At 47.4% G+C, this 13,853-nt stretch overlaps 1 protein-coding gene across 1 annotated transcript in view; it reads right to left on the bottom strand.

The window, feature by feature from the left end:
• Positions 1-1,816: 1,816 nt before the first annotated feature.
• Positions 1,817-13,853, bottom strand: part of mirr (mirror) — a 32,228-nt gene continuing 20,191 nt past the window's right edge. The window contains exons 4-5 of the mRNA XM_012364733.2: positions 4,174-4,478; positions 1,817-3,946 (exon numbers count right to left, since the gene is read on the bottom strand). Coding sequence (XP_012220156.1) covers positions 2,991-3,946; positions 4,174-4,478 — 1,261 coding nt within the window. The 3' untranslated portion in view covers positions 1,817-2,990. The remainder of the gene's footprint in view (positions 3,947-4,173; positions 4,479-13,853) is intronic.

Raw genomic sequence — 13,853 nt, forward strand, 5'->3', positions numbered from 1 at the left:
TGTTGCGGCCGAGGCATAACAGCTGATTTACGCCGCGATTGCGAACTACACTTTACTCACAACCCCTCGTGAAAATTGAAACGTTTCTCACACCCCGTGTTTTCTTCTTCTCTCTCGGTTGGTTTTACAATAACAATAAATTCTCGGGTGGAAATTGATAAAATCGAAATAAAATCTAGCGGTCGCGATACATTATGCCCTGTGATGGGCAATATCCCAGTGTTTCTTGAGCATTCGAGAACCCGTGTTACTGCCAAGGGGAGAACGGACGGACGAATGAGAAAGGTCGTCAATTCGCCGTTATTACGCTGTAGGAACCCATAACGCTAAAAATGACCATATAACATCCACGTGCATTTGTGGAGTAAAACGGCAGATTATCGTTTCGTCGGCGCGCTATTCCAAAATACATCATGGCAGGCGGATAGCCTTGTCTCCTTTAGTCACCCCGCAACATGATCATTTCAGAACTGGACCGCTGGTAGTGGTAATGGCTCGGTTTATCTGCGGCAGGTACTAGCTACCTATATAACACCCGCCTTCGCCTCTTCGCGCACCGCAAGACATTTTTGCCCATCGATATCTTTATAGTGACATAAAACGGGTTTATCGCGCGATTTAAACGCCGTTAAAGCATCCACGACGCGCCGCGACACAGCTCGCCAATTCTGAAATGTAGAAGTTTCTTATTATACACATTAATTAATTGTGCAATTAACAATTCCCGGCGTTCTTCGAGATTTTATATATCGTAAATTAACTTGTTGTTTCACGCACAACGTTTACTCAAATCGAAGAAAATATTGCGGGACGAATAATTATTTATCTCGGACGGTATCAGATATCTTCTCGACACCTAGCTGTGCGTTTCTATCATTTGTAATAATTTCTCTTCGCTCCCGGTCTTCGCTGCGCTTTTGAAGACACCGTGGCGTCCGTGTGCGGTTCACCGGCTGCAGAGCAGAGAATACGAAAGGGACACCGGTGCCCACATAACTCTGACGGATCTAGTGAATAGAGGGGGGGGGGAGGAGGGGAAGCGCCCCGCAACCCTTTGAAGGTTTATGCCGATGCAGAAACGAGTTGATTCATGAAGACGGCGTGGACCTCCTTGGGATCCTCGACTCGGTGCGCCCCGGGTCGTAGCGGGTGGTCCCGCGAGTTGATTTCTTGTTTCCTCTACCGCAAACCGAACGCGCGGCAGCCACCGTCGTTCCTCTTTTCTCTAACTGGCCCGCGGAAGAAGTGCGCGCGCGCGCGCGCATGAGAGAAAGAGAGAGAGGGAGAGAGAAAAAGAGATAAAAGGTTGGAGAAAGGTGCAGAGAAAGAGAGAGAAGAGGGAAGGAAAGAGACGCGGGACGAAAGCAGCATTCCCCGCATAGCTAAAACGATTGTCGATTTAAATGTTTACTAATAACCAGGCTTGTCCAGCAACCACCCAGAAGTTGGTCGCTTTGCATTTTTATAAGTACATCCCGGCCGTCCCGGTTCCGAGAATGAGAGCGTTTCATATTCATCCACCGATCTGAAAGGACGATCCCCTACGTTGACTAGAGGACCCTCTCGTGTATGCATTGTCTCTGCTGAATTGCACATGATGCACGATTAGGCGCTTGACTCGAATAATCGACATGTTATCTGACTCGAGAAAGCAACGTGCGTCCGAGAATACCGAATTGTGTTCGATTACCTCGCGAGCCGTCCTCGAGTGAGTTCATTACACATGTGACATGCACAAACAAGAGAGCAATAAATACCTTAGCGTAGCTAGCGGTGCAATTGGCGGAGTCAGGTCAGAAATAACAACTCGTTTGCATTCCGTAATGATTCGTTTATTGCGAAAGGACACAGTCTGCGCATCGTCTGCCAATGTCTGCCACGACATCAGCGGGCTCGCGTGAAATTTTTTGACACGAATGACTAAAAGGTGATGGCGATCGTTCACTCTCGACATGACATGATATGTTGACAGCCGTTGTGCCACGCCTTCGTGTGTGACTCCGCGAACCGAAACTTCTTCACAATCGTCCTCCGAGATCTCGACGGCCGGAAGTGACTGCTTCTTTTCGACGCGGCTACGGGACGCGACGGAAATAGTGTACCGCAGCAGATTGCGAGCGATGCCACGTATTCGCGAATCGACGTTATTCGATGCGAATCGTTGGCGATGTATGCGTTCTCGCGAAAAAGGAAGAAAAATTATCACGAGCCAATAATCTTTAACGAAATAAATAATAGATACTTACAAGAAGAGGAACCAAAAAAGGATCAATCTCCAAGAATCTATACACTCCGGCCGTCCCTCGCAATCTGTCGCCGCGATTAACGACCCATACCTCATCATGCTCGACCGAGTCGGCGTGAATCGACATAATATTATAAACATTGCAATAACAATAATAATAATCATAATAATCATAATAATAATAATAATTGTCATTAATATGAATTATGATCTCAGGTATGTGTTAATAATATTGTGTCTACTCTACATACAATACATACACTGGCCGGACGATTTCTCTACTGGGCCTCTCTCTACTATTTACAAACGCATAAATAATAATAATTATTATTGTATATTTTTTTATATATATTTATAATATTTATATATGTAATAGTACTGTCGAGTTGACGCTAGTTGTGGTACTGTTATACCGCGATGTAACCACTATGGGTAGTTGGTGTACTACGAGTTTTTATCGAGGGTGAGGATTTATAGAAAATAAACTGGGAAATCAGAAATTAGGGCCGAGACGTAAAAAGGAACATTTACGACGACATTAAAAAAAAAAAAAAAAAAAAGAAGACTAGGAACGAGGAGCGGGTAGTAAGGGCAGTATCTCATCATCTCCCGTTTTACTGTACACTAATTACAAGATTGTAGTCTCTGATTATTGTCAGCCACACCACACAAAACGCCCGTGCACAGCGCGCGCGTACGCGCTCGCGCGATAAGCGTCTCTTTAGCGATCGGTCGCGTCGTTGAGTCACACTCGTCCGGGAGACTTGAGTTCCTGAGTCGCGGGAAGACTGCTGGCTGCCGGATGAGGCGACTGATCGGAACCGCCCGATGATGCCGTCGACGACGACGACGGCGATAGTCCAGAGGACGTGGTGGTCAGTAAAACGGCCGATCCAGCGGTGCCGCCGACCGCGCTGCCACCTCCGTTGATCGAGAAAGGTTTCACGGTACCAGCAGCGGAGATCGACGAAGACGAGGACGTCAGTATGCTCGGTGCCGTGGACGGCGGTATTACGCCGCCCAGTCCGCCCAGAGTTCTCGAATAGGTCTCCAGTAGGGATATGTCGCCCGAGCCAAGATGAGACGCGCCGTACAGGTTTCTGTAGAAGTCGGGATGCGGTCTTACGAACTGCGTGCCCGGATGCATCGCCGGGTGCAGGGGATGATGAGGCGGTAGCCGACTGGCCAGAGGACTGACGAGTTTGCCTCCCGCACTACCGCCGCCACCATTGCCGATGCCGCCCCCGCCGCCACCCGTTCCGCTGTAGGGAGATGCGAGACCCGTCATCGTGACTGAATTCGAGTTCTGTTGATCGCCATCCTTGCTCGCCATGTCCGCCAGCGACCAAATCCGTGGCTTCGTGGTCACGGCGCTACCCGTGGACGACGCGCTGGTGCTCGGCGGTATATGATGATGTTGACTGCCCGGCGACGTGCTTTCCGGCGACGGATGACGCAACAGCCGACCGTGATTTGGCGCCAGATACGCCGGGTGTTGTAATTGCAGTGGATGCCTCGGCTCCCGCTGATCGTACAGGCATTCCGGACTGTCCGGGCCGCTATCCACTCGCGATTCGCTCCATTCGCTGTCTGTTCTTCCTTGGACGCCCGCCGTTCCGCCACTACTGCCGTGCAGAAGATCCAAACGGTGGGCCGGTCGTTCCCCGTCCTCGCTGGAACCTGTACCTGAGTCTTTTGAATCTGAACCAAGGAGAAAAAAAATTGACCTTCGTAATTCGGATTAATGCAGCTTCCTTTCGATTTTTTTTTATTTTCAGGTTTTTAATTTATTTAATAATTTAAGCAGAAAAATTTTCAGGAATAATAATGAAAGCAATGATGTGATTAATGTGTTCACCGATGACTGATAAGCGATGCAATTAAAAAAGAAATTATGAAATTATTTCAGGAATTTTTTCAGAACTCACCTAACCGATCTTTCTCGTCAACGCTCTTCCTCCCACTATCGTCGTCTTCGTTATTGTTATCTTCATCCTCGACTCGATTCCTCGGCTCCCACGTCATTTTATTTTCTTTCTTCAAACGCCTTCGCGCATTCGCGAACCACGTCGACACTTGCGTCAGTGTCATCTTCGTAATAATAGCCAGCATGATTTTTTCGCCTTTTGTGGGATACGGATTTTTCTTGTGCTCGTTTAGCCACGCCTTCAATGTACTCGTTGTTTCCCGTGTCGCGTTTTTTCGTCTTGCGCCGTTCAGATCCATGCCATAACTACAACAGATCCAAGCAAGGAGAATTATATGTAAAATAATCTCCAATAATCACTGAATTCTTCTCCCGATATCTGCAAAACGCGAAAATATTTTCATAGGCGACATATTAATGCAAAAAATACAAAAAATTCCGGATAGCAGAAAATTATCGCCTGTATAAATTCTCCGATGTTTTGCGATCGAAATACAGATACAGAACTGCGAGCTCAGTCATCCGTTCATTATCCGGTAACTGGTCAAGTAGGATCCGAAGCGATTCCCGGACCTCATCAGACGAGTTGAGGATTAAAATCTACGTCGAGGACGCGTCTTCGTCGTCCGAAGGATGCGCGTGACCCAGATAAGCGCGATAGTTTATGCGCGAATAAGCGAAAATAAAGAAAAACAGTAGAGAAACTCAAGCAAATCTCCGTCTTTCTCCGCTGTTGGCAGAGCTTTCGCGGAAACCCGCGTCGGAAAACTTATCCCATCGTGAGGCTCGTTACGCCTTCCCCAGCGCCGGTATAAAAGTCCGAACCCTGCTCGGTTTGAGGAGCGATATAAGCGGGTAGGTAGGTACCACTTCCATCCCGAGAGCAGATCTCTATCTAACGGTTTAAGCTCCTTCCTTCCATCCTGGCCAGCGGAATGGAGCGGAAAAGAGAATAGCGCGGCGAGGGACGGCGAAGGAAGAGGGCAAAGCAACGACTACTCTCCTCGCCTTCCGCCTTACTCTCTGTCGGACCGGGGGAGAGCGACCGACCCTCTGGGATCCCATTACTAAAAGACTAACCCTTATCAAAGATTAAACTTCGGTATAACTGCTGAATCGACGGAATCGAAATTAAATTTTCCACCACCAAGGCGACCAGAGCTAGGACTCACGGGATACTTTCTCTCCGCTCTTTTCTTTTCGTTCCCTCTGTCTCTCTTTTTCTGTTTCTCGTTCAAGTTTTGTTTCTTTCTTTTTGTTTTATTCGTCTCCCTTCTCTTCGCGTGAACAATCTGAGCGAAATGTCGCGACCCGATCTCAGACCTGGAGCGTCGAAAGAGATTTATACAGAATCGCCGATCTAATCAAGAACAATTTTCTTAATGATATTCGTCATTAATAATTTGAGGCGCTATTGCAAACGTTGATAAGTTCCGCAATAAAATCAATGCAATTTCGATAAAATTTATAATGTATACAAAAAAAATTCTATCACACGCGATGAATTAATCAGTCCTGCTTCCGGAACTTTGGCGCACAAAACAGTTGTAAAGCAAACGGAAGGATTTTCCCGTATCTGAATATGAAAAAAACCTCCCTCATAAAAATACCGGGTGACGCGCTGAACGACGAGATATCGTTGATTCAAATCCCCAACCGGCGCCTCCGCCGCCTTCTGGGCTCGGCGCGGTGGCCCCGTCACGGCGCGTCGCCATTATTGAGCTTTATTTTCGCCTTCGCACCCCGAGACGTATCCGACGACGGGGATGGGAAAAGGCGTGTATGGACGCGCGACTGACGTCCCTGGTGTTGCGTGGCGTCGGATAGGTTAGACAGGGGGTGGTGAGCGTAGAGGCGACGGCGGAAGGAGATGGGAAATTAATAAAACTGTCACTTATCTACCCTTCTCCCCGAGGCAGGCCTACACACGGCATTTCTCGCTCCTCTATCTTCGTTCTCACCCTCCGTCCGTCCGTCGCACAAACACCACCTCTCCCTTCCACCCTCTCTTTGCGCTATCTACCCGTCGCACTTTTCCCGCTTCTATTTGTCTCGCTCCGATTCCGGGCGCCCCGCATGCGGGATTTGAAACAGCTGAAACGAAGCGCTAAACATTTCAATTTGGCATCAGGCGCGCTCGCGCGAATGCTGATATACATCTCTCTGTCTCTTCGTCCTTCGACCTAGCCCATCCTCTACTATATATGTTCCTCGTCCTATCCGCTCGACGCCAGACGCGGAGGGTCGGAGACGCGCGTACTACCTCTGCTCGTCGAGAGAGAGAGAGAGAGAGAGAGCGACGGCGAAGGGTGGTTCGGGCGAGCAGCGAGCTGAAGAGAGGAGCGAGAGGTGCGCGAGGTGGACCGACATCGATGAAACGGGGCAGAAAAAGTGAGAGGAAGATAGAAAAGAGCCAAGAGCACCAAGAAGAGGCGGCGGGATGCCGCGGGGGGGCGGCGGCGGGGATGGCTTAACCCCGGTCTGTTTGCGAGGAGCAAATGGCGTTCTGCAGTTATTTTAAAATTCAGCCGGTGGCAGGGGGCGCGGATCGGATTAAAAAATCAGAGTGGAAGCTTGTTTCTCATGATAACAGCCAGCCGCTTCGAGAGCGGCAACTGCTGCCGCCGGTGCTGCTGCTGCTTTCTCCCGATTCCGCCTCCCTTGCCACCTCCGTCTCTATCTCTCTGTTTCCTCCATCCGCGTTCCGAGCCGAGTGTTTTCCGTCTCTTTTCTTGGCTCACAGTGCGCGGTTCCACTCTCCGTTACTCTTTCTCCTACATCCCGACCCTCTGTTCCCCCTTCCCGCACCGAGCGATTCTCCCAATCTATCTCTCGCACAGCCGCTACCTCCGGTATCATCGCCGCCGCCGCCAACCATCGCTATCGCCATCGTCAACCGCTTTAAATACGACAGCTATATATATGGCGGGCCCCGGTAGGATATAGACGAGCCCTGTGCACTTGCCGGAGATATAAATATATATGCAAATGCATAGGTATACCGTTGATACGCGCGTACGTATACGCGCACGGATGCATCGCGCGCATCCTCCTCTCCTCTCGCTCGTGCTCTCCAACTGATCGCATCAAGTACTTGTTTCCATGGTGATTGTTAATCGAACCGCGCCTCGTATTCTATCTCGCGCCATTTCCAATCTTGTAATGTTGCTCGTTGCTTTGCTTTCCGCAAGAAATATTTAATTTTGCATTCAACTCGATTTTGCAATTTATAACGGTTGCGTTCGGCAAATTATCTCGCACAGATTCATTTTATTAATTTATTCAACTGTAGTTCGGATCTTATCATTTTACAAAAACCTGTGCTTTCGTTACATCTCGAAGATGAAGCTTTATCGGCTAAATATTTTGAGACACATTCCGAAATATTCTTCATGTAAGCGATGTAGCTTTCTTTACCGATTTTGTAACATGACTAATTTTATATAGAATGTACACTATAGATATTAAAAAACAAATTAAGAAGAATAATTATTCCAATATCGTTAACATTGTTATTGAGCGTAATTGTCAGCAAGCATGAACTTTAACGGACAGTCATTTTGTAAGTTTCGTTGCTGACTAGCGGTTTTAAGAAAAACGAGTCAACTGATCGAGCAAATGTAGAATAAATTTAAATACAAACGCGTAACGACGTGCATATATTATCATTAAGCGCCCATCGTATAATGTTTCAAGCATGCTAACGCGATGTGTGTACGAGGCGCTGAATTAATGCCACGGAGCACTCCGATTAATGCGAGTCGTAAAAGTATTATCGCCGATATGCGCAACACATTTCTACTGACGTAAACTGCATTACGCTGTCAGCATGAATTTCCGCGGGAGATAATTACAATCTTCCTCTCGCCGCAAAGGTGCCCAAATTAACATACGTGTTGATTATTGTTCGCAATGATGTTCCGATGTACGAAACATCGCAATAATTGACCTTCCAATCCGATTGCGAATTCGTAGAAAACTGCGATTTGCATATCGCGCGTACTTCTGGACAATGTACGGCGACGACGGTTGCTATTTTCGATCCGGACGTGACTTATCCATCAAACCGGATGACCGCGCATCGCGACTGACACGCTCCGAAGGGTGGACCCGCTATCGCGAATATATTTCTCCTAGATAACAACCGGTTTGGCGCCTCCAGAATGGAGCCTCGAGCCGCCGCGAGGTCCAGCTACATTTTCACGACAGCGAGATCGAGTCGACCATTAAAAGCCAACCGAACGGCCATTTCTTTCGCCCTTTTTCCGGTCGACCGGTTAACGTAAACGCGTCTGTCAAGGTGTAGCCTGCACAGAGGGTGGAAACGGGGGGGTCCGGAAGGGTGACCAAGGGCAGTCCACCTCGGGGCAGGTGTGCGGTTGGCATGACTCCGCCCCTCGTCACCACTCGTAACTAGGGATGATATCTAACTTCGTCCTCCGTTCTGTTCTCTCTTTCTCTCTTTCTCTAGCTCTCTTGCTCTTTCGCGGGCCCTCCGTGTGGCCCGACGCTCCTTTTCAGATATGGTCGTCATGCCTTACGTTTTATCAGCGCGTTACTGCGGCCATTTCAGTGGTAGACGCCATCTTTCCGCGACCCAGCACGCACGAGGGGGTTGCACGTTCACGCGCATCTTTCCGTCCAGTTTGTCCCGAAGCCCGCCCGTCCGTCCGTCCGCCTGCGCACACCACTGTCTCTCTCGTTCGTGGCTGCGCTTGAGTTTAATCAGCCGCGAGGCCGCGGCTAGACTGGTTTGCGGTTCCTTTGATCCACCCGCTTTCCGTAGCGGCGACCTTGTGAGTCCTCGTGAGACAGGTTGAAAACACGAGACTGAACACAAGAGGTTTGCTCGGATAGAAAAGTCGAGAATCGTCGTCCAGACATGCGACATTATTACGTTACATCGTGGATAAAAAAATTTACATCCAGTTTATTTTGAAAAATACTAATATTTTACGATTGTCACTTTGATTATCACGATTTGTGATTATTACCGACATTAATTTCTGATTATTTTTAATATGTTAATATTGTATATAATTCATTAATTAAATAACGTTAAATAACATACGTAACGCGTTTGTAAGAGAAATCTTATCCTCTTCATCATTTTAGTAGCCTATTCAATAGTTATTAAATCGAATCCTTGCGTGGCCTAACCGATCTAAATTGCATCGAAGAGCAGCTCTCTGTTGGAAACTAATATACACGAATTTCACCGCGCCGTCGGAAGTTCAGACAACGATGCAGGATGAAAAACTTTTCGCCGGCGAAAGTTTTCCGCGTGATTCCCGCGATTCCAGCGGCAGTGTTTCAGCGGATGCTCGTAAATCAACTGCGCGGAGCAGAGAAAGAGAGAGAGAGAAAGAGAGACAGACAGAGCGAGAGAGAGAAAGAGAGACGGAAAGATAGACTCGTGAGAGAGAATGGACACGAAGCATTCGCGGGCGGGCTAATTCGACGACTCGGCAACGTGCTCCATACATCGAGCGTATAAATATTTGCGTTGACTAGAACAGCGATACGAGAGACGCGAAAACGCGCGGGGGAAGGGGAAGAAGGAAGAGAACGACACGCGGAATGAGAGAGTCGGCCCGATTATTAGTGTCGAGTTACAGTCGGCCCGCCGGAGGGACGGAACATCGGCCATGGTTTTCACTCTTGCAGTTTACACGACGAGCGTCTAGTGTGTACCCGATGTCGTCACGTTAAGCTCTTAGAAGCGCTTAGAAGCGCGTCTCGCGTCGCCTAGCTCCGGTCTCGCTCCAGGAGGAAGTTTTGTCACCGCGCGGTGTGACAGTCGGTTGTTCCGCATCCAACTTTATTACCAGTTGGTCGCGGCGTGACAGATCGATCGTAAACTTCGCCGGATATGTGTACTGGCGAGCGTGTGCGTCTCGCCAGAACGGCGGCGATGAGTCTCTCTCTCTCTCTCTCTCTCTCTCTCTCTCTCTCTCTCTCTCTCTCTCTCTCTCCCCCCCCGACCGCGTGTAGACGTGTGTGTACACGTGTCGCGATGCAGTTGCCACGTACAGAGATTATACAATCTCGTCTCTCTCTCTCTCTCTCTCTCTCTCTCTCTCTCTCTCTCTCTCTCTCTCTTGCTCTATTCCTGCGGCTGTCCCGGCGAATATCATCGAGTTTATACAAAATGATACACGGGGCGCTACTTTGTCATACGATCGCTTAAATCCGTCCGTGAAACGCACTCTAACTCCGCCGTCTGTGATTAAAGTCACGCTGAATTATTTGCCCGTCAAGATTATTGCTCTCCGCTGCTCGGCCGTTATCGTTGAACTGACAGAATTTATTGAACCACGCTTTCTGCGCTTTGCGGAAAGATACGCGGCTGAGAGAAACGAATTGGCGCTCGCTCCTCGCTAATTAGCAGACCCGAACATTCGCTCTCCTGTTTGCTAAATTAGCAACTCGAAGTACGCCGTTTAATAAATGCGCGTTTCATATATAATAAAATTAAGTAGAAAGACCATTGTCTTAGCAGATCAGGAGTTTAATATACAAGAAACGTTCCGTAAAATATAAAACGCTGAAAAAAATTGAATAATTAATCACACATTATACTTATTTTACCATGTAGATGATTTTTCTACTTGATATTTCCGGATCGCTTAATCGAAACATGTTCTTATGAATTATTCACTCCGTTTAACCAAAGTAATTCTCGGTGAAAACTCATTGCTTCGACTTAGCGGTCTCACATTAAATCTTCTTTGACGCGTTTCTGAAACTGATAGTTTCACAACCAGGAATGTAACCTTTCAATCTGCTCGCAATCAGTGCAGCAGCGCGTTACTCTTTCGACAGTGTCCGCTCGGCTGTCACGAGAAGACAGCGGTATCGGTAAGAGGGGTGCGGCCGTGTCATTAAATCCTGGCGCATATAGCCGGAGCAGGACTAATCTACGTCCATTAAGCCTAATGGGAAAAGAGCGGCGTGCATTCCGCGAGCTGCCTGTCACGCGGTTCGACGAATCGCTGTCATCTGCATGTTGTCGAAGGAGCGAAGTCGCGCGCGCGCTCGCGCGACCCTTCCCTCTAACGAAAAACGAGTGTCGCTGACTTTTCCGTACCCGGGTACGTCCCCTCAACCCCTTACCGGCCGAGCAAAAACCATCCCCCAGGACCGAAACCGGGTCATTAAACGGCCGTACATCATCCACGCGAGACGTATCTCACGGGCGGGGCACCGAAGGGTGCGGGACACCGGCCCCGCCTCGTCTCATTAGCCGCGGATATTTCAAGTTCGTCTATCGGCGACGAAACGGAGGGGATGCTGCCGTCGGGGAGGCTCTAATTTCCAAATGATAACGCTAACCAGCCTTTGCCTCAAAGAATACGCAAACCTTCGGCCGCGATGCGTTAATTCGCCTTTCTGTAATTATCGACAAACAAAGTAGAAATACGTTGCGCCAATATTGATATCTCTTAACGATATTATCGTTGATGAATAATGCTTGGAAAGCTACTTTTTATCGAGAAGCGTATACGAGCGCTCGCTCATAACTGACTGAATTCGCACGGCATTAAGATTCACGTGTCGTGCTGAGATCCTCGAATGACTCATTCGGGACTCGAAGCGCGTGCCGGCACACCGATGTCGTTGTACGGACACAGTTAATAATACGTATCGGCAATCACTCACAACGATGCCGGACATAGAACGCGCGAGTCAACGTAAGCGGGCCTGTTCGTACAACGGAGAAGCCTGCGGTCGCCGCTTTCTTATTGTCTACCCTATATGTCTCCGGAAGCAGGGCCAATCCGCCGGAAAGACGGGACCGTTAACCCGCACGATCCCGAGACCTCGCGGCCGTGCATGCCAATGCTGCATTATTGGCTTTTTGTATGCTCATGTTAAGTGGTCGTCGCGCACGCTCGTGCATAATGTCGGAGATCCTTTGCACCTCCGGATTCCGATTTGAGCGATAGTTCCGGGCCGGACGTTACCAAAATTCTCCGCCGCATTTTGCACACCATTCCCTCGCTACACTATTCGCGAGGATAACAATAATTATTTTGTAACTCATAATGAGATTAGTTTGTCGAAAAGAAGATTAATTGTAGCGCGTTGTGTGTATATTATACACTTGAAAATAAAGGTAAAATTTGTAGTAGCGTAGCGTTACAAATAATAACAGTGATTAAAATAATTAATTATGTATAAGATGTATGCTTTACATTTAACGACATAATATATCGCAAAAAAATCAAGTAGTTTCTTGTCTTCCTTAAACACAGCAAAAGATATCTGTAAAGAGAAAGTTGCGTGCTCGGAAACTATAATATAAAATATAAAATATCATACGTACATAGTGGTACAAGGTGGTAACGCACACAGAAGTATGAATAAATAGAAATGAATATTAATTATACTTAAAAGCTAGCTTTCGCTGTTGATAATTGTAAAAGCAAAAATTTAAATATTTTCCAACGATACCTCGATAAGAAATCCATGAAATATTATACTTTTCTTTTATATTATCTTTTAAGCATTAATACAACATTAATGTAAAGCATATTTTTTTCTTTTTGCAAATGCAAAAGTAATTTTTTATCTACGCGGCGTGCACGTTTATGTTAAAAAAATGCACGCGTATACGTTTTGATAAAAAGGAATATCGCGCGCGCGCGCTTTACGAGTCAAAGAAAGTTTTCTTGTTCGTCGTGCGAATTCGTTCACCTCAACAGGAAAGAAACGCGAGAACAGGGTGTGTCGCCGTCGCGCACGAAACTTTCCGAGTAGACATGCATTAGTGAAATAAACATAATTCTACGAAAAAAAAAAATTAGTCTATCTGGGTGTAAAAAATTAATTGCCTCTACAATTCGCACCTTTTAAGGGTCTTTTCTAAAGTTAACAAGTGAGAGCAAAATTTTATTTTCAAAAGACTTTGACTATCATTTCGTATCTTCCGGCTGGCACAGGTGTAGTTGTTACGTCGCGGTGCCACGTCTCTATCGCCCGTTAATAGCGCGTAGAACTCGCGCGTGTAGTTCCGGTGCGGCGTGGGTCCGCAGGCCGGCGCGGTAGGTCCTCGCAAAGGAAGACCTCGATCGCGCAGCCACGACTAGAGCGAATGGATGCTAAGCAAGCTGTATTACCCGATCGCTTCCTTGCATATGAAACAGTCTCCGCCGGAAGTGCGTCACACACTCGGCAGTATAGATTCCACTGTTGTCAACCCGGCTCAAGCCGCTTCGCCTTTGAAGGAACGTCTCCCCTAGCTCTTGTCGAATACGTGACTGCTTGTTACATGTATTTTTTTTTCGCGGGGGCAAAGCAGGGTTTTGAAACACAAGTCGGCAAAAATTTATCGGCAGTCCTCGATCGCGACAATGACGTAAAGAGCGAATTGAATTTTTATCAAGCTTGTTGACACGCGTTGCGGGTCGTCGATGGACATTAGTGCCAAAGATAAAGGCTACCCACTCCGACATGACGCTTGGAATACGCAAAATTTCACGAGCTACACGGGCCTATAACTGAAACATTTTTTTTCTCAAGAGTAAAATTTTATTAGCGGTCACAAAGTCTACGTTTGCTATAATTAAAAATAAACCAACTGTGATATGTTCATAAAACACATTTCAAATATGAGCTAATTTAAAGTCCAACAATAATTTACGCAGTTATCGAATTGTAACTAGTCGTCTACGCATG

This window comes from Linepithema humile, chromosome 1, assembly GCF_040581485.1.
Source record: "Linepithema humile isolate Giens D197 chromosome 1, Lhum_UNIL_v1.0, whole genome shotgun sequence".
NCBI classification, from domain to species: Eukaryota; Metazoa; Arthropoda; class Insecta; order Hymenoptera; family Formicidae; genus Linepithema; species Linepithema humile.